This window comes from Aotus nancymaae, unplaced genomic scaffold, assembly GCF_030222135.1.
Source record: "Aotus nancymaae isolate 86718 unplaced genomic scaffold, 86718_ANA_hifiasm-v0.15.2.pri h1tg000095l, whole genome shotgun sequence".
NCBI lineage: Eukaryota > Metazoa > Chordata > Mammalia > Primates > Aotidae > Aotus > Aotus nancymaae.
Window position 1 is genome coordinate 2,492,702 of NW_026988510.1, and position 23,210 is coordinate 2,515,911.

Here is a 23,210-nt window from a genome sequence, read left to right on the forward strand (position 1 = left end):
ACGGAAGGTGACGCCCACAGGTTCCGGGATTAGGATGTGGACATCTATAGGAGTCAGCACTCCTGTGGCAGGGAGAGGCCCCTCAGTGACACAGTGATCAAGCTCACCCTGTCACTTCCTCTGGGAGCCCTCCCTCCCAACCAAGGTCAATCAGGACAGCCTTGTACCGGGTCATGAGGAAGTATCTACTCACAACTCTGAACACACGCATCACCTAGCCAGCGACACCGGCTCTAGGAGACCAGGATGCAGAACTCCCCAGGCTAGCAGCGAGGGAGGGTGGACTCGGACAGTCGTTGCTGTCTTGTAAGACTGAAAGATCAGATGTGTCCAAATGTTCGTTACTAGGGTAAGGCTAGGGCAGCACGGCGCAGCCACATCGAGAAACACCACGTGGCTATTCAGGAAACACACACCTGGATACCCCGACGTGGAAACATGACCTTGATGCAAGCGAAAGGGAAAGAAAGCAAGCTACTAAGGAATATGCACAGTCCGATTTTATTTCTACAAAAGGAAATGACGTAGGAGTGACACGCAGATTTTACTATGCGCTGAAGCAAGTCTGAAAATGCTGTAATGACCTCTACGGGGCGGACCTCGTGCAGTGGCCTCTAGTGGCTTTATACACATCTGTCTCGATGTTTTAATATTTTTATGAGGATTTGTTATAATTTTAATGAGAAATAATTTTTAAACACCAAAAATATCGGCCAAGCACGGTGGCTTACACCTATAATCCCAGCACTTTGGGAGGCCAAGGCAGACAGATCACCTGAGGTCAGGAGTTCGAGACCAGCCTGACCAATATGGAGAAACCCCCTCTCCACTAAAAATACAAAATTAGCTGGGCGTCATGGTGTATGCCTGTAATCTCAGCTACTTGGGAGGCTGAGGCAGGAGAATTGCTTGAACCTGGGAGGCAGAGGTTGCAGTGAGCCTAGATTGCACCACTGCACTCCAGCCTGGGCAACAAGAGTGAAACTCCACCTCAAAAAAAAAAACTCAAAAAAGTCCCCCTCTATTAAGGCTGCATTTCCTAGATGGCACATCGGAGTGTCCCAGGCAACTTTTCTGTAAATTACTCATCCTCCCCGGGCCCACCTATAGGGCTTGCTGCTGTGCCTCCTTCCACCCTCAGCTCCAGGCATGGCCAGCGGAGATCCCTAACTCACGGAGAGCCCTGCAGCCAGGAAGCCACGGCAGAGAGCGGAGCGGGGACAGACGGGGGGCCCCGAGGCACAGCTCATACCCGGGCTCGGCTTGGGGCAGGCACACGGCGGGTGCTGGAGGCACAAAGGGATCTGGAAGCCCCTTTCTGAGCAGGCCTCACCCTGGGTTTTGCACATCCCCAGAGCAACGCTGTTCAGAGGACATTTCAAGGCCACGATCAACAGGGATCCCCGAACCCAGCCTGGGTGTGAAAGGGGCAAGAGAAGGAACAGGGCTGAAAGCAGGGGCCTGGGTGAGAGAGTTCCAGTCCTGTCCAGACACTGATCGGCTTGGAGACCACGCACTGCCCTCCTCTGCAGCCGGGGCCCACCTCCCCTCACAGTTCACTTCCCGCTATGCCTGCAGGACAGTCCTGAGCTGCCAGAAGAGCCTGCCTGGCGAGAAGATTCTGGACACAGCCACCAATTAGCTGTGTGTGTAGTGGGTGCAGGGCAGGAGGAAAAGTGGTAGAGGTGCCAGGACTTGTCACCTCTGATCTACATGCCCAGTTAAGGCCGCACTCACATGGAAAACTCACAGGGACATCAGCTGACAACCAGCACACAGGCCTGCCACCACAGTCCTGCTGGCCACCACGGTCCTGCTGGCCGCCACGGTCCTGCTGACCGCCACGGTCCTGCTGGCCGCCACGGAGATCCAAGGGCCTCAACTCACAAGAGTCGGCACCGCCATCCAGGCGGCCACCTCCGTACGCTCTGCACCTGCCTGCCCTCCAGGATAGACCGGGGCTGACCCTGCCCAGGCCATCCTAGCCCAGGTGCATGCACCCTCCCCATATACTACTTGGAAGGCTGAAGCAGGAGGATCACTTGAGCCCTGGAAGGTCAAGGTTGCGGTGAGTCACGGTGCCACTACACTCCGGCCTGGGCGACAGAGCAAGATCCTGTCTCAGAAAAGAAAGAAAGTTACGTTTATACTATGTTGTGATCTATTAAGTGTGCTGTAGCATTTTATCTTTGAAAACTACAAGTCTTAATTTTAAGACACTTTACTGCTGAAAAACGCTAACAATCATGTGAGCCTTCGGTGGAGAGCCTTGGCCTGACGTCGCTGGCTGTTGCACGACCAGGGTGGTCAGTGCTGAAGGCTGAGGTGGCAACTTCTTAAAATAAGACAACAATGGCATCCATCGACTCCTCCTTTCACAAAAGATTTCTCTGTGGCGTATGATGCTATTTGATAGCATGCGACTCATGGTAGAGCTTCATTCAAAACTGGAGTACATCTCCAAACCCTGTTGCTGCTTTACTGACGAAGCTGAAGGAATACACTAAACCTTCATTGTCATTTCAACACCATCTACAGCGTCTTCGCCAGCGTTCACCCCTAAGCGGCAACTCCCTGGTCTTCAACATGTGATCACGAGCTTGCAGCAGCGCAGGCCCATCTTCAGGTTCTGCTTCTAATTCCAGTTCTTTTGCTATTTCCACCATGTCTGCAGTTCCTTCCTCCACTGAAGTCTTTGGTTTTGTTTAGTTTTTTTGAGACGGAGCCTCGCTCTGTCACCAGGCTGGAGTGCAGTGGTGTGATCTCAGCTCACTGCAACCTCCACCTCCTGGGTTCAAGCAATTCTCCTGCCTCAGCCTCCTGAGTAGTTGGGACCACAGGCACCCGGCACCACGCCCAGCTATTTTTTTATATTTTAGTAGAGATGGGGTTTCACCATGTTGGCCAGGATGGTCTTGATCTCCTGATCTCATGATCTGCCTGCCTCGGCCTCCCAAACTGCTGGGATGACAGGGGTGAGCCACTGCACCTGGCCTGAAGTCTTGAGCCCCTAAAGTCATCCATGAGGATTGGAACCGACTTCTAAACTCTTGTTAATGTGGCTATTGTGACTTCCAGTCTTGAATCACAAACGCTCTTAACGGGATCGGGTTTCAATGGACTCTGCCCAGATTCATCAGAGAAATCACTGTCTGCGGCAGCTATAGCCTTACAAAACGTATTTCTTAAATAACAAGACCTGAAAGTCAAAGTCAGTCCTGGAGCCAGAGCTGAAGACGGGATGTTACGTTAGCAGGCATGAAAGCAACAGGCATCTCCTGGGACATTTCCGTGGGAGCTCTTCCGTGAGTAATCATATTTTAAGGGAATCTTTTTCTTAGCAGTAGGTCACATCACTGGGCTTAAAACTATTCCAGAAATCATGCTGTAAGCAGATGTGTGGCCAACCAGGCTTTCTTGTTCCATTTCTAGAGCACAGACAGAGAAGGTTTTACACAATTCTTACAGGCCCTTGGAATTTTGGGACAGGCAATGAACACTGGCTTCAGGTCGAAGCCTCCAGCTGTGGTGGCCCCTAACAAGAGAGCCGGCCTGTCCTTCAAAGCCAGACATTAGCTTCTTTCTGGCTATGAAAGTTCTAGATGGCATCTTCTTCCAATGGAAAGCTATTCCATCGACAGTGAAAATCTGTTTGGTGTAGCCACCGCCATCAAAGATCTCAGCCAGATCTTCTGGGTAACTCGCTGCAGCTTCTCCATCAGCCCTTGCTGCCTCGCCTTGTACTTTCATGTCTGGAAGCAACTTCATTCCTTCAACCTCATGAATCAACCTGCTAGCTTCCAACTTTTCCTCTGCAGCTTCCTCACCTCTCTCAGCCTGCACAGCATGAGAGAGAGTCAGAGCCTTGCTCTGGATTAGGCTTTGGCTTAAGGGAATGTTGTGGTTAGTTTCATCTTCTATTCAGACCCTAAAACTTTCTCCGTGTCAGCAATAAGACTGTTTCACCTTCTTATCATTCATGTATTCACTGGAGTAGCACTTTGAGTTTTCTCTGTTAACTTTTCCTTTACATTCAAAACTAGGCTGCCTGGCGCATGAGGCCGAGCTTTCAGCCTGGCCTGGCTTTGGACACGCCTTCCTCTCTACGCTTAATTGTTCCAGCTTTTGATATAAAACGAGAGGTGTGAGACTCTTCTTTCACATGAACACGTGAAACCATTGTAGCGTTATTAATTGGCCTACTTTGAATACTGTCATGTCTCAGGGGACAGGGAGACGGGAGGAGAGAGAGGGATGGAGGGGCGGCTGGTTGAAGGCTTCGTCGGACCACAGATTATTTAAGTTCACTGTCTCATATGGGTGCAATGTGTGGCAAGCCCAAATAACCACAATAGTAACCTCAAAGACCACTGATCACAGACCACCATGAACAGGCACAACGGTGAAAAAGCTTGAAATACCATGATAAGCAGCAAAATGTGACACAGACACACGAAGTGAGCACGTGCTGTTGTGAAAATGGCACCAGTGGCTTGTTCCACGTGCAGTGCCACAAACCTCCACTCTGTAAAAACGCAGCATCCACAAAGCACAGAGAAGGGAAGCCTAGGGAAACGAGGTATGCCTGGCCTTCAGAAGAATCCGTCCTCCTCCTCTCAGCTTGGGATTCTGCTTTGCAAAGCCCCTTGGCATCTCTTCACAGCAACGTTTACATGAGATGCAGGCAGAGAGGGGGTCCCAGCAGAAACGATGGCATCGAACGCGGGCTGAGCTCTCGCAGGCTTTGCGGGGTTGCAGGGGGCACGGCTTTCACATGGGCTGCCCCCTCTCTCCCTCTCCTGCAGCAGAGGCAGCCAATGGGTCACACTCTTAGATGCCTTCTGGACAATGAACCATCGCCCTGGGGTTCTGAGCAGATCCCAGGGGTCACACGGTGGGGAGGGGGATGGGAATGAGAAACAGGCTACAATCTATCCCATCGCCCCCAGCTCGGCTTCTACTAGAACTGTGGGGCAGAGGGGATTGGCTGTTGAAAATGAAGCAATGGCCGGGTGCAATGGCTCACGCCTGTAATCCCAGCACTTTGGGAGGCTGAGGTGGGCAGATCACCTGAGGTTGGGAGTTTCAGACCAGCCTGACCAACATGGAGAAACCCCATCTCTGCTAAAAAAAATACACAAACAAACAAAAGAAAACAACGGAGCAGTGGCTCACGCCTGGAACCGCAGCACTTCGGGAGGCCGAGGCGGGCGGATCACAAGGTAAGAAGTACAAGACCAGCCTGGCCAACATGGTGAAACCCCATCTCTACCAAAAACACAGAAATTACCCGCATGTGGTAGCACATGCCTGTAGTCGCAGCTACTTGGGAGGCTGAGGCGGGAGAATCACTTGAACCCAGGAGGCAGAGGTTGCAGTGAGCTGAGATCACGCCACTGCACTCCAGCCTGAGCTACAGAGCAAAACTTCATCTCAAAAAAAAAGAAAAGAAAATGAAGCCAGGTCACACCGCGGGACCTTCCTCTCTAGGATGGGTGACACGTTTACATCCCGATTCCCAACCCAGGACCACTAGTCAGCAGCAGATCATGAACAGCACTGAGTTTCATCTTCCAGACTGACCCAGTCTTCGAGGACTGCGATGGATTCATTATGTCTGCCCAGGCACAGTGAGGGGGTCGGGACAGGCAATGCCGTGCGAAGGTGCCCTATGTGTGCCCTCCTGGCAGGAGACGCGCCATAAAAATGCCTTAAGTGTTTGAAGGTAGGAGGGCCAATGTCCTGTGGTCCACTGCTAGGTGACACGGCAGACTTTCACTAGTGAGAGTTCCCACTGGGGTGAGGAGGACCCCACAGGAGAATGGCACAGGGAGACTGCAGCCCCTTCTCACCTGACCTCAGCTCCAAGGGGCCACCAGCTTCTGCCTGCCCCTCTCTGCAGCAGAGGGTCTTACCCCGACATAATCTCCTGCAACCAGCTGCTTCACCCTTCCCTCGTCTCCACTGCCACACCCTCGCTGGGCTGGACTCTGCCTCCCACCTATATTGCGGTTGTGCGTGTGATGCCTCATCTCCCCGTGGGGTCGAGGCCTCCGGGCGCAGCAGCCACATGAGACGGAAGAGAGCCGGGGGCTCTCAGGATAGCAGCATCTGAGTCCAGAGGACCAGGTCAGAATGCAGGTCCTGAAGCCCCACCCAGACACGATGCGACAAAGTCTGAGGCGTGGGGCCTGACCACCATCTTTACAAGCCCTCCAGACACCTGGAGAGCCTCGAAGGCTTCAAACCCCAGGCACATCCCAGACAATGATGTCACATGGCCAGAGAGGGCATGGTGGGCCTTAGAACCCACAGTGACTCCAGGGCCTGGGGCTGAGGCCGGGCTCCCACCCTCCGGGGCCAGTCCACTCAGCAGCACGGGACCTCAGCCTGCCCCTCTGCCAGGTGGGAATGACAGCACCACCTCTTAGATTCCGAGCTCCATGTCTGCTAGCCCGTTTTCCAGGAAAACAGTGTCCCATCTTCCTGCCTTCCCTGCAGAGCTGCTCTCGGAGGAAGGGCCTGGCCCTCTGCGGAAGACACAGCAAACCGTTTCTCACTTGGCTGGGGCGGGCGAGGACAGCACCAGCCGCCCTGTAGCTCCCTGGAGTCCTGGGCTGTGACAGCAGCAGGAGCCCGCCGGGGGCCAGTCACTCCTCAGCCCACGTGGTGCAGCCACGCTCACGCTCCAGTGGAGGGTCGGCCCCGGGACTGTGGACGGCCGAGCCAGCCATTCATCAGCTTCACTCCCCAGGGCCGCGGACTCTGTCCCCTCCTTTTTTGTTTTCCCTTTTTCCAAATTCTAATCCCATTGAGAAAACACAGCTCCAGGCCCTGCAGCCCGGAATGGAGACTCATCCTCCAACCTCTGATGACCAGAAACACTGTGTCACCTCCCGCCTCCAAGAGTCAAACCTGTCACAAACACACCTGCCTCCCAGAGGCCCCACAGGCCCAGCCCCACGCCGAGCCACCACAGGGAGCAGGGAGCCCCGCCCCCTCCAGCGGGGAACCCAGCACAGAGGGAGGGTGATTAGCCTGGGGCACTCGGCCATGACAACCCAGGCAGGACATGGGTCTGCAGGTCTCAGAGGTTAGAGTGAGAAGCCGGTTCCTAGCGCCCATTTGAGGCCTGACGCCTCCTCTCTTGGACACTTTCAATGCCAGTGACCTAGAGACCACCCAGGAAACGAGGGTAAGGAGGGACCAGCGACCTAGAGATCGCCCAGGAGACGAGGGTAAGGAGGGACCAGCGACCTAGAGATCGCCCAGGAGACGAGGGTAAGGAGGGGCCACACCTCCCTTCACCTGGGCGCACCTGCGGCCGCACACCGAGGCTCCATGGGTGTGCATGGGTGTGCACGGATGTGCGGGCTGTGCACGGCGGTGGGGAGGCCATGAATGGCACACAGAGCCGTGCATGTGGGTAGCAGGACACGTCGGGGGAGCCAGTTCCTTTCTCACAAAGGAGCTGCCTCCAAGACCCCAGTTATGTCGGAAGCAGGAACCACCTCCCTGCACCTGCTCAGGCGAAGGGATGGAGTCAGCTCGGTGACTCTGCCAGTACAGAAGGCGAGCCCCGAACCACCAGGCAGCACGGGCTGCAGGGTCTCACAGGCTGGGAACGGTGGGCTGTGTCAGTTTCACAGTGCACAGGCCTGCAGACCCGCCCCTTCCCTCTCACTCCCTCCACCCATCTGTCTGTCCTTCTGCCCATGAGGTAAAATGCCTCCTCAGGAGATGCAGGGACACTGGCCATGCCAAGGCTGAGGACTCACTGAGAGGTACGCCCACCCTGCCCTGGCCCCGACTCCTTTGCAGGGGTCTTCAGTCTCACCCTTCGGGCCCAGCTCCCGGGCTTTCAACCCAGCATGCTGCCCACTTGTACATAGGCCCCTCCTCCAAGTAGACCCCTCCCCCAACAACGCTCCCACGCACAGACCCCGTGGGCCCCTCAAAACCCCAGGCGGAGGCTGGATGCCCCAAGAAGGGAGCTGTTACACACTAAACTTCACAGGCCTTCAGAGATTTGAAGCCAAGGCCCAGAGAGGCTGACAACCTGCCTCCAGGCAGCCCTTACCTATGCTGGCCCAGCCCTGTCCATCTTCCTCAGCTCTTTAACGGGAAAATGCTTCTCTTAATGTCTAGGGTAATTCGTCTGAAAACGGTCTGACGTCCCATGTCCCTCAAGTCCTACAGACATCCGCCCGGTGCCACGGCAGTAAAATAAGCTCAGTCCTGCAGGGCACTTTCTGCCAAGTCCTCGCGCTGCCGAGAACTAATGAAGCGATGAAGTAATGAACCAATCTGCAGGCCACACGGGACCGGCCACGAGCTTCCTGAAATCCGTGATGCTGCTGCCCGCAGCCCCCAAAACTTCTTGTCCACCAGGGTCAAAAATGCACAAAATAGAAAGAGTCAAAAAACAAAAGACAGTGAATCGAGGAGGAAAGAACTTCACCAAAACGCCGAGAGGGCTCAGCCGATTCATCCCTCAGAGCTAACGCTGCTTCCCCCTTTTCGGGATTATTTATTTTCCTACGGAACAAACATTACCTTTACGACGGAAAAAATAACGACTGAATCTAATTTGTTCTTAAAATACCAGGTGAGTAGCCACACACGGGGTCCTGTTTATTTCCCTGCCCCAGCACTTCTCGGGGGGCAGAAACCAGGCAAACAGAGCGCTTTTGGACCTCAATGTCAGGTGGTAATTCCACGTTTCTTTAGGCTTCTTGGAATCTATCTCGTTTCCCTCTAAAACCACAGAAGTTGCGAGCGGCATCTTCTGCCAACAAACCACAGCCACCGTTTTTGTTTTTCACTATAGATCAAAGGTCACTGAAAATCAGAACCGAAGTGGCTGAAGTTTAATTAGCGACAGATAGGGAAGGGCTGAGCCATACCCAAGCTGGGAGCTTTCCTGGAAGAATGCCACTCCTGCCCCGGGCTGCGAACACAGAAGCATCCAGAAAGATGCAGGGGAACGTCCCCGTGGAAGCCTCCTGCCTGGGCAGCCCAGGACTTCCCTCAAAGCTCCCAGATCCCTGCCCCAAGTCTCGGGGGCTACTCCAAGGACCCACCTCTGGCCCAGGAAAGCAAACGCAGGTGGGCAGCAAAGGCTCTGGGCTTCCTAAAATGCCTTCCCAAGTCTTGACAAAGCCCTTGAGTAAACTCAGCTACTTTAATACCCAAATGTACACCTGTGGGGCCCTTGGCTTTCCGCAGGGAAACGTCCCACATGGGTGGCTCCTGCTGGCCACAGCCTCGCTGGGAGACCAGCCCCAGGCTCACATGCTCACCAGACCCCGGTCACCTTCCTCCAGCCCTGAAGGCCACTCTGTACCCACCCCTAAAGGAATCCACAAGCCACGTGGGTCCCACCCATAGCTACCTCTGCACCCATTCCTCTCAGGGCCCAGAGGCCCTGCTAGACCCCAAAGCCAGTAAGTCATGCAGCCCATTCAGAACAGCGGCTGCCCCAAAGCACCAGGCCTGCGTGAGCCCCTTGCCAGGCACCTGCAACTGGCCTCCCAGCTGCAGCCATCTCACAGGGACCAGAAGGAACCCAGACAGCAGCTCTCTGTAGCTTAGGTGGCTCCTAGCCACCTCCCACATGCCTGCGGTGCTGGCCCTACCACCCCCACCTGGTGGCATCACCCCTCCTGGCCAGCACAGCAGTGGTCTGATGGGTTATACCAACGGAAAAGGCCACCTTCTTTACCCACCAACGTTTTAAACATCAGCATATAGAACAGAGACACTACTTGGTTTCAAGGGAGGCTGCGGGTCTCCGCACCCGCACAAACCAACCATTTCCCTGCACCGATCCTGCCCACAGTCCCCTCTGAGAACCTCGAGGGAACCCTAGGGTTCCATGGGACATAGTTTGTGAGAAACAGCAGCGTAGTCCCCAAACCGAACCCAGCCCGAGGCCTCGAGGCACAGCCGGACTGAACAGAGCAGGCTCACAAACACCTTCCGGGCACCGAGAAAAGCCCCCCGCCCCCTCGCCCACCTACCTGGAAGCTGCGATCTCCGCCTTCTGCTTGGCGATGGTGGCGGCCCGCTCGGCGGCCTCGACGGCGCGGTCCACCTTCTCGCGGATCTTGCTGGCCCGAAGCGGGATGAGGTTCTTGCGCTTGCCGCTGACGAGGACGTTCTGCTTGTACTTGCCCTCCTCCTTGGTGCCGTCCGGGAAGGTCATGCAGCCGTAGCCGTGGCGCCGGTTGCCGGCCCACTCGCCCTCGTACCTGAGCCCGTCCGAGCGCTGGCTCACACCGAACCCGGAGCGCTTGTCGTTCCTCCACTCGCCCACGTAGGTCTCGGTGGTGGTGGCGTCGATGTCGTCCTCGATGACCGCCAGCTCGGCCTCGGCCTCGCCCAGGCTGATGGTGGAGTGGATGTCGCTGGCCGTGGAGCTGACGGTGCTCATGCCCGCCTCGCTGCGGAACGAGCTCTGCTTGCTGCGCTGGCTGGCCAGGCTGCTCTTGGACTCCGACTTGCGCAGCTTCAGGCCGCTCAGCAGCGAGCGCCGAAACAGCCCCTTCTTCTTGCTCTTGAGGATCTCGGAGTCACTGTGCGCCACGAGCACGAAGCCCCCGCGGGACACGGCCGGGCTGCCGGCCACCGCCGGGGAGGCGTCGGGGTGCAGCGCCGTGCCGTTGGTGTGCTCGCTGCGCAGGGAGTTGATGGACGTCCTCAGGGGCGAGCGGATGACCGCAGCCATGCCGTACGGGACACTCTGCCGCACGCCATAGCCCTGGCGCATGCCACCGACCCACTGGCCCTGGTAGGTCCCTGGGGAGACAACAAGGAAAGGGTGAGTGCCCGGCGACAGAGGAGGGGGCGCGGTCTGGCCACGGACAGGGTGGAAGCAGCCACAGGCCTGCCTGAGCTTCCTACTGTTTTTTGAGACAGGTTCTTGCTGTGTTGCCCAGGCTGGAGTGCAGTGAAGCTATCACAGCTCACTACAGCCAGGAACCCCTGGGCTCAAGCGGTCCCCCTGCCTCAGCCTCCTGAGCAGCTGGAACTACAGGCGCGTTCCACCATGCTCCGCTAATTTTTAAATTATTTGTAGAGATGGGGTCTCATGTTTCCCAGGCTGGTTTCTAACTCGTGGGCTCAAGACATCCTCCTGCCTCAGCCTCCCAAAGTGCTGGGATTACAGGCACAAGCCACACCACTACTAGCATGCTTCCTATCTTGATGAAACCTGCTGCAGGGGATGTGGAGGCCGACACACCACAGTGCATTCTTACAACTTCTTTTTTTTGAGATGGAGTTTTGCTCTGTCACCCAGGCTAGAGTGCAATGACACAATCTTGGCTCACTGCAACCTCCACCTCCCGAGCTCAAGAGATTCTCCTGCCTCGGCCTCCCAAGTAGCTGGGATTACGGGCATGCGCCACCATGCTCGGCTAATTTTTTGTATATTCAGTAGACACGGGGTTTCCCAATTTTGGACAGAAAGGTTTTGAACTCCCGACCTCAGGTGACCCACCCACCTCAGCCTCCCAAAGTGCTGGGATTACAGGCGTGAGCCACCACACCTGGCCAACATTCTTACAACTTCTATCACCAGCGGCTATTTTTGAAGACACCTCCATCCTGCTTCTCATGGTGAGATTTTGTTCTCTCTTAGAAACCAGGGAGGGAGAAGGGAGACATCGGAGTCTGTGGTGCAGAGTGAGAACCACAGAACCCAGAGTGAACACGGAAGCTCCGCGGTGGGGACAAGGAGATGCGTCCTGGGTCAGGGGGCCGATAAGTGGCAACTGCAGGGACACAGGTGTGGGCTACATGTTCAGCACTGAGTGGGCTGCTCTGGGAGGCAGTGAGCTCCCCATTGCTGGAGTTAACCAAGAAGAGTGTGGAAGACCACACAGTGGGCACACCATGGAAGAGAGTCAAGGGCATAGGGAAGGGCCAGTGGCCCATGACCTTCAGGCATAAAATCAGCAGACCCGATATCCCCAAAACAAGGGAGGGCAGGGACCGGAGCAGCTGCCTGTGTACCTAGGTTCTCAGCAGCACTGTTCCCAGGGCTGGAAAGATAACAGCAGCCCCCAAGTCCATCACCAGGTAAATGCACAGACTCCATGCGGTCCGTCCATACAACGGAACACCAGTCAGTCTTGACAAGTTAGAACATTCTCACACAGGCTACAGCACGGATGAACCTGAAGACATTACGTGGACTGAACTGAGCCAGGCACAAAAGACGCCACATATTGGAAGCTTCCAGGTACACAGGGTCCTCAGTCACGCTCAGAAAGTAGCAGAGTGGGTGCAAGGGCCGGGGTGGGGCGTGTGGAGTCCGTGCTGAATAGGGACGGTGGGATAGTGGGAAATTCTTGGAGGTAAATAGTGACAACAGCTACCTAACACCATGAAAGTAATTAATGCCACTGAATTGAATACTTAAAAGTGGCTAACATGGCACATTTTGTATTTCTCTTACCACAATAAAATAAAAAAGAAACCCGGTTCGCAGACCTGGGCCCATGTCTTGCTCTGTGAGCTATGACTTCAGGCAAGTGTCTGGGCCCTGCTGGCCCTCATTTTCCTCATCTGTGGAATGGAACCAAGACTCCTCATGCCACAGGTCACCGTGAGGACCACCCCAGCCTCAGCACGGGGCCCACCGCGGCAAGCCTCAAGTCTCATTAGTCATTCCAGCTTCTTGTTGCAGCCAGGCAATGACAGAGTGGACGTGCCACCCTGGTAGGGGCTTTTGCGGGGAGAACAGAGCATCCATCCCACCACACTTCCAACTCACAGCAGCAGAGGCTGCAGACCAGAGGCCTAGAGGCCGAGACTTACGGATATGTAGGTTTAATTTGTCGCACTGGCATTTTCGTAAAAAATTGGAATTACTAGGTTGGGTGTGGTGGCTCACGCCTGTAATCCAAGCACTTTGGAGGCCAAGGCGGGCGGATCACCTGAGGTCGGGAGATCACCAGCCTGACCAACATGGTGAAACTCCGTCTTTAAAAAAAACCAAAAACTGGAATTACCTTCCAACATCTCAAAACCAAGAGATTTCACATCAAAGTTCACATCTCTCTTGTCTCATGAAAAATGAGGACCTGGCCACCCCTGATCTCTCTTTTCAGAGGACAAAATGGATGGGAGCTGGCAGCAGCTGCTCCTGTTCTGACAGTTGCTTTTTAAACAGAGAGGCTACAGCAGGTGGCAGGCACCGCCAACTCTCAGAGCAAAGCAGCCGTCCCCTCCCTGCTGCCCCTCCCCCTTCCCCAGCCAGGCCCCCTCCACTCACACCCTCCACAACAGAGGGCAGGATCCAAACTAAGTGTGGAATCCAAAGTTTTGTAGCCCCCAGTGACCGGGTTGGGCAGATGACAGGGCAACTGCCTTCAGGTGCTGCAAAGTCGCTAATGCTCAGCTGATGGCAACTATTACGATCATGATAAAACCCCTGCACCTCTCTTCTCAGGTGAGGCAGCTAAGGCTGGAGAGGGGCCGTGGCCGCCCCAAAAACACACAGCCAGGAAGCAGAAGGAGCAGGGTGAGAACCCAGGGCTGTCACCTGAAGCAGAGCCTGGATCCAGGTTCACCTGTCCTCCCCACATGCCAAGGCTACCTTCCATCCTGGGCTCACTGCAGAGGCACGAGGCTGGGGCCCACACTTTGCATCCTGAGAGATTTGTAAGCGGACCCCTGCTTCTTCCCTTGGATAGAGGGGGACGCCAGGCTGGGGTCAGGAAGGGGCACTGGGGCACCTTATCTGTGTCCTGTCCCCAAACCCACACCACCCTATGGCTCTCATTCCACAGGAGTGGAAGCAGGGAAGCTGCTCTACAGACATGGAGACCAGAGGCCAACACTGCCTCATTCTCAGCAGGTGAGCAGAGCAGGGACCCCAGGTCCCGCACGCTCCTCACTCCCCAAGCTCTGCCTTGAACCAAGGCCACCCACCTCAGCCCCACCCTGTCCCCTCCTACATAGCCCTTGTCCTCGGAGGGGAGCGGGAGCCTCGTGTTCACCATCCCCCCACAATTCTTGAGCCTGCCCCTCCCGGCAGTGCATGCAGTCCTGTGCTCATTCCTGTGTCTCCCCAGTAGCCTCTGGGAGAGCAGGGTCCCGGCCATGAGCGCCACCCCCACTCTGTGCCCTGTGGTCCAGGCACTTAGGTATCCAGTGAACATGTCTCTTCACCAGCAAAGGACTGGCGCAAACACAAAACACAGCTGAGGCAGGAGGATCACTTGAGCCCAGGAGTTCAAAGCCAGCCTGGACAACATAGTGAGACCCCATCTCATTAAAAATTTTTTTTAAATTTTAAAAATTGGCCAGTGGTGGCTCATGCCTGTAATCTCAGCACTTTGGGAGGCCAGGCGAGATCACCTTAGGTCAGGAGTTCGAGACCAGCATGCCCAATATGGTGAAACCCCATCTCTACTAAAAATGCAAAAATTAGCAGGGCATGGTTGTGCATGCCTGTAATCTTAGTACTTTGGGAGGCCAGTCGGGCAGATCACCTGAGGTCAAGAGTTCAAGACCAGCCTGGCCAACATGGTGAAACCTCACCTCTACTAAAAATACAAAAACCAGCCAGATGCAGTGGCAGGCGACTATAGTCCCAGCTACTACGGAGCCTGAGGACCTGCTACTGGGGACCCTGGGTTTGCATGAACCCAGGAGGTGAAGGCTACAGTGAGCCGAGATTGTGCCACTGCACTCCAGTCTGGGCAATGAGAGTAAAACTGCATCTCAAAAAAAAAATATATATATATATATAAAGAAAAACACAAAGCAGCATTGCTCTGACAACATGGAACCCCTTGTGCAGCCCTGGGCCCCCCGGCTGCTGGTCACACCCCCCAGTGGAGCTCAGCGTGGGAACACCACCCGGGAGGCGGGCATCTGGAGTCCTCAAGCAGTGACCCGAACCCAGGTGTGCAGGGAATCTGCCTTCCCTCGACATTTGCCCGGGCACCCCGAAGTGCAGTGGCCTTCAAGCACAGACGGCCGGTGGTGGTTGTTATCCCAGGGTTGTCCCTGAGGAAGCCCCAGCTCTGGAAAGGAGAGCAGAGCAGAAGGGCCTGGGAGTCGCTGGAGTCTCACCCAACTTTGTCCGTAATGACCTCAGACTCCACATTGATGCAGCACATGACCGGGCCCCGTGTACCCGGGGGTCAAAGACGTGCACACAGGACACGCCCCGGGCCCAATGTGGGCACAAGATGAGGAGAGACCTAGTGCCACCAGCCTGTGTTTAAAACACACACACACCCTCACTCACTCTTTCGTATCAACATGCAAATCCAGAGACGGAAAGAGATGGTGGCCAGAGGAGTAACAGCAGTGGCTGCTCGTGGGGCCGGGGTTTTGGGGTGAGGAAAATGGCTTACAACCTGATAGAGGAGATGATCGCACAACACTGTGAATGTGCCAAATGCCACTGAACCGCACACGGTAACATGGTTAATTCTGCCAGGCGTGGTGGCGCACATCTGTAATCCCAGCACTTTGGGAGGCTGAGGCGGGCGGATCACCTGAGGTCATGAGTTCAAGACCACCCTGACAACATGGAGAAACCCCATCTCTACCAAAAATACAAAAAAAAAATTAACCGAGCATGGCGGTGCATGCCTGTAATCCCAGCTACTCAGGAGGCTGAGGCAGGAGAATCGCTTGAACCTGGGGGGCGGAGGTTGCTATGAGCTGAGATTGCACCATTGCACTCCAGCATGAGCAACAGGAGGAAAACTCCGTCTCAAAAAAATAAAATAAAAATGGTTAATTTACACTGTGCAAATAAAAGAATACAGTGAGGGGAGCAGAGCAGGAGGTGGAAGTCCAGCAAAATAAAAATACAGATGCCAGACTTCCAGCTCCTACGGCAAAAGAATGACGGTCAGGTCCTAGGAGCTTTGAGAACAGAGTCAGGGACCCAGGATCTTGGAGCAAACTCCCGTGGCCGACAGGGCCTTGTGGAGGCCTGACCCCCACTATGCCGCCCTCCAGCCAGCAGTACCGGGAGCGTGTGCAGGTCCCACTGTGCTGCCTGTACTACGCCCAGGGGAGGTCAGTCACATCTCAGACCTCGGTTAGCTTCCCCACCTGTAAGATGGGGTGACAATCACACCCGCCTCTAGGTTTACGCTGATGCTGAGGGGGCTCTGGCCACACCCCACACCTCCCGGCACACAGTAACGAGGGCCACGGAGCCTGTCCTGCCCCGTGTTTGCAACTGCACAGTGTTGAGTTTTTGCCCCTGGTGGGAACACAGCACCGATTTTATAACTGGTATCGATAAGAGAAGGGGTTTGGCTACAGGAACGCACACGCCCTTCAGTTCTGTCATGACTGCCTGCCTAGCCTGGCATCGTCACCCCACAGCAGCAGGCACCTAAGCTGCTAGCCCAGGAGACAGGCAGCGAGGGACAGGGCTTCCCCCAGATGGAGGGTGGGCTGGGCCTCCACACTCACGACAGCTGTTCCCCTCCCTCCCTCGGTCGCTCAGTAAAGTGACAGCCACTGTGAAGGAGCCACTGAGTGCACTCGCCATCAGCTCGGCCACCCCCAGCCCTTTGCATTTATGCTTATTAAGTAAATAAAAAGTCTGGGCTCATTTCCTTGGCTGTGCCACCAACACCCCCGTGCTTGGCGGCCAGCTGTGGCTCAGGGCAACTGAGCTGGATCGTGCACATGCAAGATGCCCTCACCCACGCCAGGGCAGGCGGTGGAGCCTCTCCGAAGGTCAAGACCCAGAGTTGTGGGGGTCAAATCCAAGGCGCTGATTCCCAAAGCCTGTTCCATCGAACCCAACTAGTCACTTGCAGGACGGGCAGCTTGTATGCAAAACGCCAGGACCCAGTGCTGGGGGGACAAAGCTAGCCATCCCTGCGGGCCACTGCAAGGGTCTGTCTCAGTCAGCATGGCCCCCAGAGCTGAATCATGTCCTGTCTGCTCCAGTCGCCCCAGCCCTGGGGCCCCGGAAGACACCCCAGAGGCAAGTGGGTTGGTGGGAGTGCGCTGGTTCCTTCCACACCCTCTCAGGAGGGCATGGCTGCAGGCGATGTCGGTGCCGCCTCCACACACAGGTGCCCCCAGCTCTACTGTGGCCATCTCACCCACCGATGGCACAAACACTATGAGACGCAGTCGGGAGGTGTGGACAGACCTCAGGTGAGGAACAAACCCCCTAAACCTTGCCCGACTAGAACCACCACAGACTCGCAGAGGAGAGCAGACGAGATAGCCCGCCAGCAGGTGTCACTCGAGCTGTGGCTGCGTCCCCACAGGGCCATGGCCCTCCCTTCCTGCTCTGCCAGGCTGGCTCGGCCAAGGAAGCTGCATTCCTAATGCTTAGGGGACACTGCTCCGAGATCCGCTGGGACGGTCACTCAGTGCCTGGCCTGCGTGGTCAGCGGCATCATCTGGGTCCAGAAGCCAGAGCCCGGGCCAGCACACCCCTGAGCCGGCTGAGCCCAGGCCCCTGGCCTTGCGGGTACGTGGGGCCGACAGGCTGTACTGATGCCTGTCTCTCACCAGGGCCCGCGCATCTCACACACATGCCTTTTTTCCTCCTCTGAAGCCCGGCACGTCAGCTGACATTCTTTCCAAAACATTAGTTTCAGAGCCTGGGGTTCCAGCTGGGAGAGCACAGCCCCTACTGTGTGCTCCACCTCCTCAGGGCCATGGATGGTGCAGGGGCGACCCAGGTCAACACCTCCGAAGAGCATCTGAGAGGCCCCAGGGTGGGGCAAGGTGAGCCCTTTGCTGGGAGGAGCAATGAGCCCACTGCAGACCTGAGCTCGAGGCCACACCCCACCCAGGAAAGACTCACTCGTGCGTGGCCCGACCCATGAGGACCAGCAGGCAAAATTCCCCACCAAGGGTAACACAACCATCCCAGAGTCCAGTGAGGAGGGAAAGGGGAAACATTTCCTGAGCTCCGTGCAGGCAGAGGTCACCTTTCATGCACACGCTACCCTGCGACCTCAGAGCTCCACTTAACAGAGAAGGAAACTGAGGCTGAGACAGGTAAAATCACTCCCCAGTGTCACCTAGCTAGCGTCAGACTGAAACCTACTCGGAGTTGATTCCAAGGCCCGCACGGAGGGTCTCTCAGCCTGTCCACTCGGGGCTGAGGCCCAACCCCAAAGCCCATTCTCCCCCATCCTGGCGGGTCACAGCCTCTGTTCTGGACTGGACCATTGACTCACGCTGGCCGGCCTCACCTGCCTTCTATAGGACGTGTTTCCTATGGGTGGGCACACACCAGAGCCCCCCCCCCCATCACAGCTGACCAAACCCCAATTAGCTCCCCCAACCACACCAGTATGTGCTCAGGGCAGGGGAGCCCAAGGAGCTGGCTCTGCAGCTGGGAGCAAAGCCAGCAGGACCCCTTCCTACCTGGAGACGGGGAGGCAGAGAAGCCAATCCACAGAGAAAGGAAGAGACAGGCACCACCAGGAAGGCAGCCAGGCCTCCGCCCTCAGAGGGGACTCAGGACTGACTCCCGTGGGCTTCCCATGGCCTCCCTGTTCCCGGCTCCGACACCCCTCAGGCCTGCGTATCGCCCAGCACCCATCTTCCACTTGAGTCACTTTGGCTGGGTTTCTGTCCCCTGAACCTCCTCTCTGCCCAAGACGCCCCACGACAGACCCCTGTCCTTGGGGTCTTTGCCTGCTGTGCCCCCTCTGGAACACTTGCAGCAACCAGACCCTGGGCACAGGTCCAACAGGTTGGGGAGAGCCCTGCGCTGGCGAAGAGATGGCGTTCACCAAGCTCCAGGGCTCCTTTCTCCAGCGGCGGCCCCATGCCCCACACCTGCCCCCGGCCCTCCTGTCTCTCTGCACCAACTTCGTCCCTGGCTGCACGGAGGCCCCATCCAATGCACGATGTTCCACAAGCACATAAATTACAAGCTAATCCTATGCCGCAAGGCATTCAGGCCACGCCTCCGTTTTGACAGCTAATCTTTATATGTTGCTAAACTTTATCCTTAGAATCAATTCCTATAAGGAAATTGCTTGGTCAAAAGGAAGGTTTTGGCGCTACGGTTTTTAACAAACTATCCTCAGAAGAGACTATAAAAGCAACCATGTCCCCCACATTGTTAGGACCAACATCAGACACTTATTTTTTGAGCGGGAGTCTCACTGTTGCCCAGGCTGGAGTGCAGTGGTGCGATCTCAGCTCCGTGCAACCTTCACCTCCCAGGTTCAAGCGATTCTCCTGCCTCAGCCTTCTGATTAGCTGGGATTACAGGTGCCCGCCACCACGCCCAGTTGAATTTTGTTTTTGGTAGAGACAGGGTTTTATCATGTTGGCCAGGCTGGTCTCAAACTCCTGCCTTCAGGTGATCCGCCTGCCTCAGCCTCCCAAAGTGCTGGGATTACAGGCATGAGGCACTGCACCCAGCCCATCAGATAAAGTTTAATCTTAGCAGAACTCTGAATAGTTATGTCCGCTGGAGTTCATTATGGGCTTAACTGCGTTTCTCCAAAATGCGAATGCTTAAGTCTTACCCAGCCACCCCTCACCCTCTGCCACCTTAGAATTTCACAATGTTTGGAGTTAAGATCTTTAGCGAGGTGACCGAGTTAAAAATGAAGGCCCTGGGGCCCTAATCCAATGGGCCTGGTGTCTAAGAAGGGACTCAGAGGCACACAGAGGAACAAGTCCATGAAAACAAAGAAAAACCAGCTCTCCCGCACCTTGACCCGGACCTTCCCGCCTTAGAGCTTGCAAGGAAATCTACTGTGGCTGAAGACACACTGTGTGTGGTATTTTGTGATGGCAGCGCGAGGAAACAGAACTCTGTCTCTAGCAAGGTGATTACAGAAATCATGAAGTAAAAGGACGGGACAGATGTGGTGGCTGGCCCCTGTAACCCCAGCCCTTTGGGAAACTGAGGTGGAAGGACTGCTTGAGTCCAAGAGTTCCAGACCAGCCTGGGCAACACAGCAGGACCCCGTCTTTACCAAATTTTTTTTTTTTTTCTGAGACAGTCTCGTTCTGTCCCTCAGGCTAGAGTGCAGTGGCGCAGTCTTGGCTCACTGCAACCTCCACCTCCCAGGTTCAAGCAATTCTGCTGCTTCAGCCTCCAGAGTAGCTGGGATTACTAGTGCACACCTCCAAGCCTGGGTAACTGTTGTGTTTTTAGTAGAGTTGAGGTTTCACCATGTTGGTCAGACTGTCTTGAACTCCTGACCGCAGGTGATCTGTCTGCCTCGGCCTCCCAAAGTGCCTGGATTACAGACATGAGCCACCGCGCCCGGCCAGAATTTTGTTTAAATTAGTCATGCGTAGTGGCGCACACCTGTGGTTGCAGCTGCTTCAGACCAGGAAGGGCTGGAGCCCAGGAGGTCAAGGCTGCAGTGAGCAAGCTACTGCACTCCAACCTAAGTGACAGAGCAAGACTCCATCTCTTCAGGTCAGGACAAACCAAGAGAGAAGATAAAAAGCCAGATCGCTGAGAAAATATCAATAATGAATGAAAGGAAGAATGTTTTCTCTCCTTCTGCAGACCCAGGAAGGAAAGTTTCTAAGCAAACAGATTCACACAAGCCCACCCCAGAGGCACCAGGCAGAGGAGGAGGGGAGACACAGGACTGACACAGAAGTGCTCAATTCTGTTTTTTCCCCCTTTTTTTTTTTGCCAGTGCTTCAGGAGGCACTGAGGAAGTGCTCATTCTGAATCAAGAGACCCTGCCTGCTTCCCCACCCAAACAGGGAGAATGACTTCATCCAGGAGAGAGGTGGAAAATTCCTCTTAAAAAAACAGACTGCAGCCAGAAGCAAAGGCTGCCACACACAGAAGTTTCCACTCAGCTTTCTGGTACCTTACTTCAATACATGAACAGTCAAGGGTCCTCAGATATGAGGAGAAGCCTTGGCAGGGAAGAAAAAGACCAAAACATACAAATAAGTTTTTTAAAAAAAAGTTAAGGGGAATCAAAAAATGCAGTGGGTGGGAGAAGACATCAAGGAACCAGAATTTAAATCCTCGGAGATAAAATACAAAATGAAAAAAAAAATGCAATTAAAAAGGAAAGACTGGCCAGGCGCGGTGGCTCACACCTGTAATCCCAGCACTTTGGGAGACCGAGGCAGGTGGATCACCTGAGATCAGGAGTTCCAGACCAGCCTGACCAACACAGTGAAACCCCATCTCTACCAAAAATACAAAAATTAGCTGGGTATGATGGTGCATATCTGTAATCCCAGCTACTCAGGAGGCTGAGGCAGGAGAATCACTTGAACCCAAGAGGCGGAGGTTGCAGTGAGCCGAGATTGTGCCACTGCACTCCAGCTTGGGTGACAGAGCGAGATTCCATCTCAAAAAAAAAAAAAAGACCAGAATAAAAAAGCTTCTGGAAATTAAAAGCATGGTAGCTAAAAGAAACATTTTGGTAAATGAGCTACAAGATAAAAATCAAGAAAATCTTTCAGAAACTACAACAGAAAAGAGGTAGGCAAAACAGTAAGAAATTTAAATGATTGACCCAGAAGACCCCAATGCCTCCACGCCCGACTAATTTTTGTGTTTTTAGTAGAGACAAGGTTTTGTCATGTTGACCAGGCTGGTCTCGAACTCGTGGCCTCAAGTGATCCACCTGCCTTGGCCTCCCAAAGTGTTGGGATTGCAGGTGTGAGCCACTGCAACCGGCCAGAATTTTGTTTAAATTAGTCATGTATAGTGGCGCACATCTGGAGTCCCAGCTGCTTCAGCTCAGGAGGGGCTGGAGCATAGGAGGTTGAGGCTGCAGTGACCATGTCACTGCACTCCAGCCTGGATGACACAGCAAGACTCCATCTCTTTAAAAAAAGGACAGGGAAACAGAAAGGGAAGGAAAATGAGAAAAATTTAAACAGGGAAGTCTCCTGGAATGGAAGGGGTGTGAGTGTCCAGACTGGAGGGCTCAGAGATACCACACAACGAGGGGAGAGACACCCAACTAAGACACAGTGGCATGAAATTCAAAACTCAAACAAAGACCCTAAAAGCTTCCAGAGAAAAACAAAAACAGACCACAAATGAAAGACTGAGACTCAGAACAGCATGGGCTTCTCAACAGCAACACTGAACCTAGAAGTCAGTGGAAAACTGCACCCCCACTGCCCCAAATTATGGGCAAAAATGATTTTCAACCTTGCATTCTACACATACCAATTTATCAAATAATCAAGTGACAAAAACATTATCTTCCATGCATCCTTTCTTTGGAAGCTACTCCAGGATGTGCTCCATCAAAATAAGGGAAGAAACCATGAAAGGAAACGTGAGGAGATCAAACACATGAGAGGTGAAGGATATATCCAGGAAGATTGGGGAAGAACTGGGAAGAAGGCAATCAATCAATAAACAAACATATTTATACATTTGTGTGTTACTGAGAGAATCTGGCAGGACTGCTCTAGTACAACGTACATTTGAGAAGTGTTTCGCTGAGAAGTTGAAAGGTGAAAAAAGAATTAATGGGTGATCTAAAGAAAACTGCAATTGAAAAAAAGCAAGACAGTTGCTAACTGAGGTTATGCACGAGAAGTGTATAGAATCAGACTCCATCGTCTGGTCAGCAGTAAGAATACTTACATAGCCGTAACGAAAAACATCAAGTATGGATTTAACAAAAAAAAGTGATATAGCGATATTGAACATAGCTGGTGTCGGGGGACGATGGGGGTCTAAGAGCTTGAAAATGTCCATCTGCTACAGTAGGAAGTCAACAGATAATGGCTACAAGTCAGCATGAGACCAGGAAATGGCAAAACACGCAGTTGGAAACGTGGTCAGTCTCTAAAGACGCACATGATTTTTGCTCCAAGCACTATTTTGTTTTTAGCACCAAATGACACCTAAACCTATGGGCACATATCTCCGTAAGGATTAAAAATTTTCAAGAGGACGGGATGGGAAGATGCCTTTACGAGGAGAGTCTCACAACAGTGATATTAACCTTGTTTTTCCAGCCATGGAAACCAAGGCTAGGAGGGGACTCCTACATGCCGAGGTGGGTGGAGTCCTGCTCCCCATGGAAGACTGGCTGGCATATGCCCTTTCCCTGCGTCTCTGGAAGGCTGGTGGGGAATGCCAGGAAAGGGCACCAACAGGGCAGGTCCACGATCTCCTCAGGACAAGGGGAGAGGAGTCAGCAGAGGCGGTGTCAGAAGGTCTGCAGATGAGGGCGAGGAAGATGATTGTGACAGGCTGGACACAACAAAGGCCA

The 23,210-nt window shown here is 54.4% G+C and overlaps 1 protein-coding gene across 1 annotated transcript in view; it reads right to left on the reverse strand.

The window, feature by feature from the left end:
- The window catches only part of JPH3 (junctophilin 3), a 111,349-nt gene that overhangs the window by 61,119 nt on the left and 27,020 nt on the right, over nucleotides 1–23,210 (reverse strand). Inside the window, exon 2 of the mRNA XM_012466073.3 lies at nucleotides 10,023–10,800. Coding sequence (XP_012321496.1) covers nucleotides 10,023–10,800 — 778 coding nt within the window. The remainder of the gene's footprint in view (nucleotides 1–10,022; nucleotides 10,801–23,210) is intronic.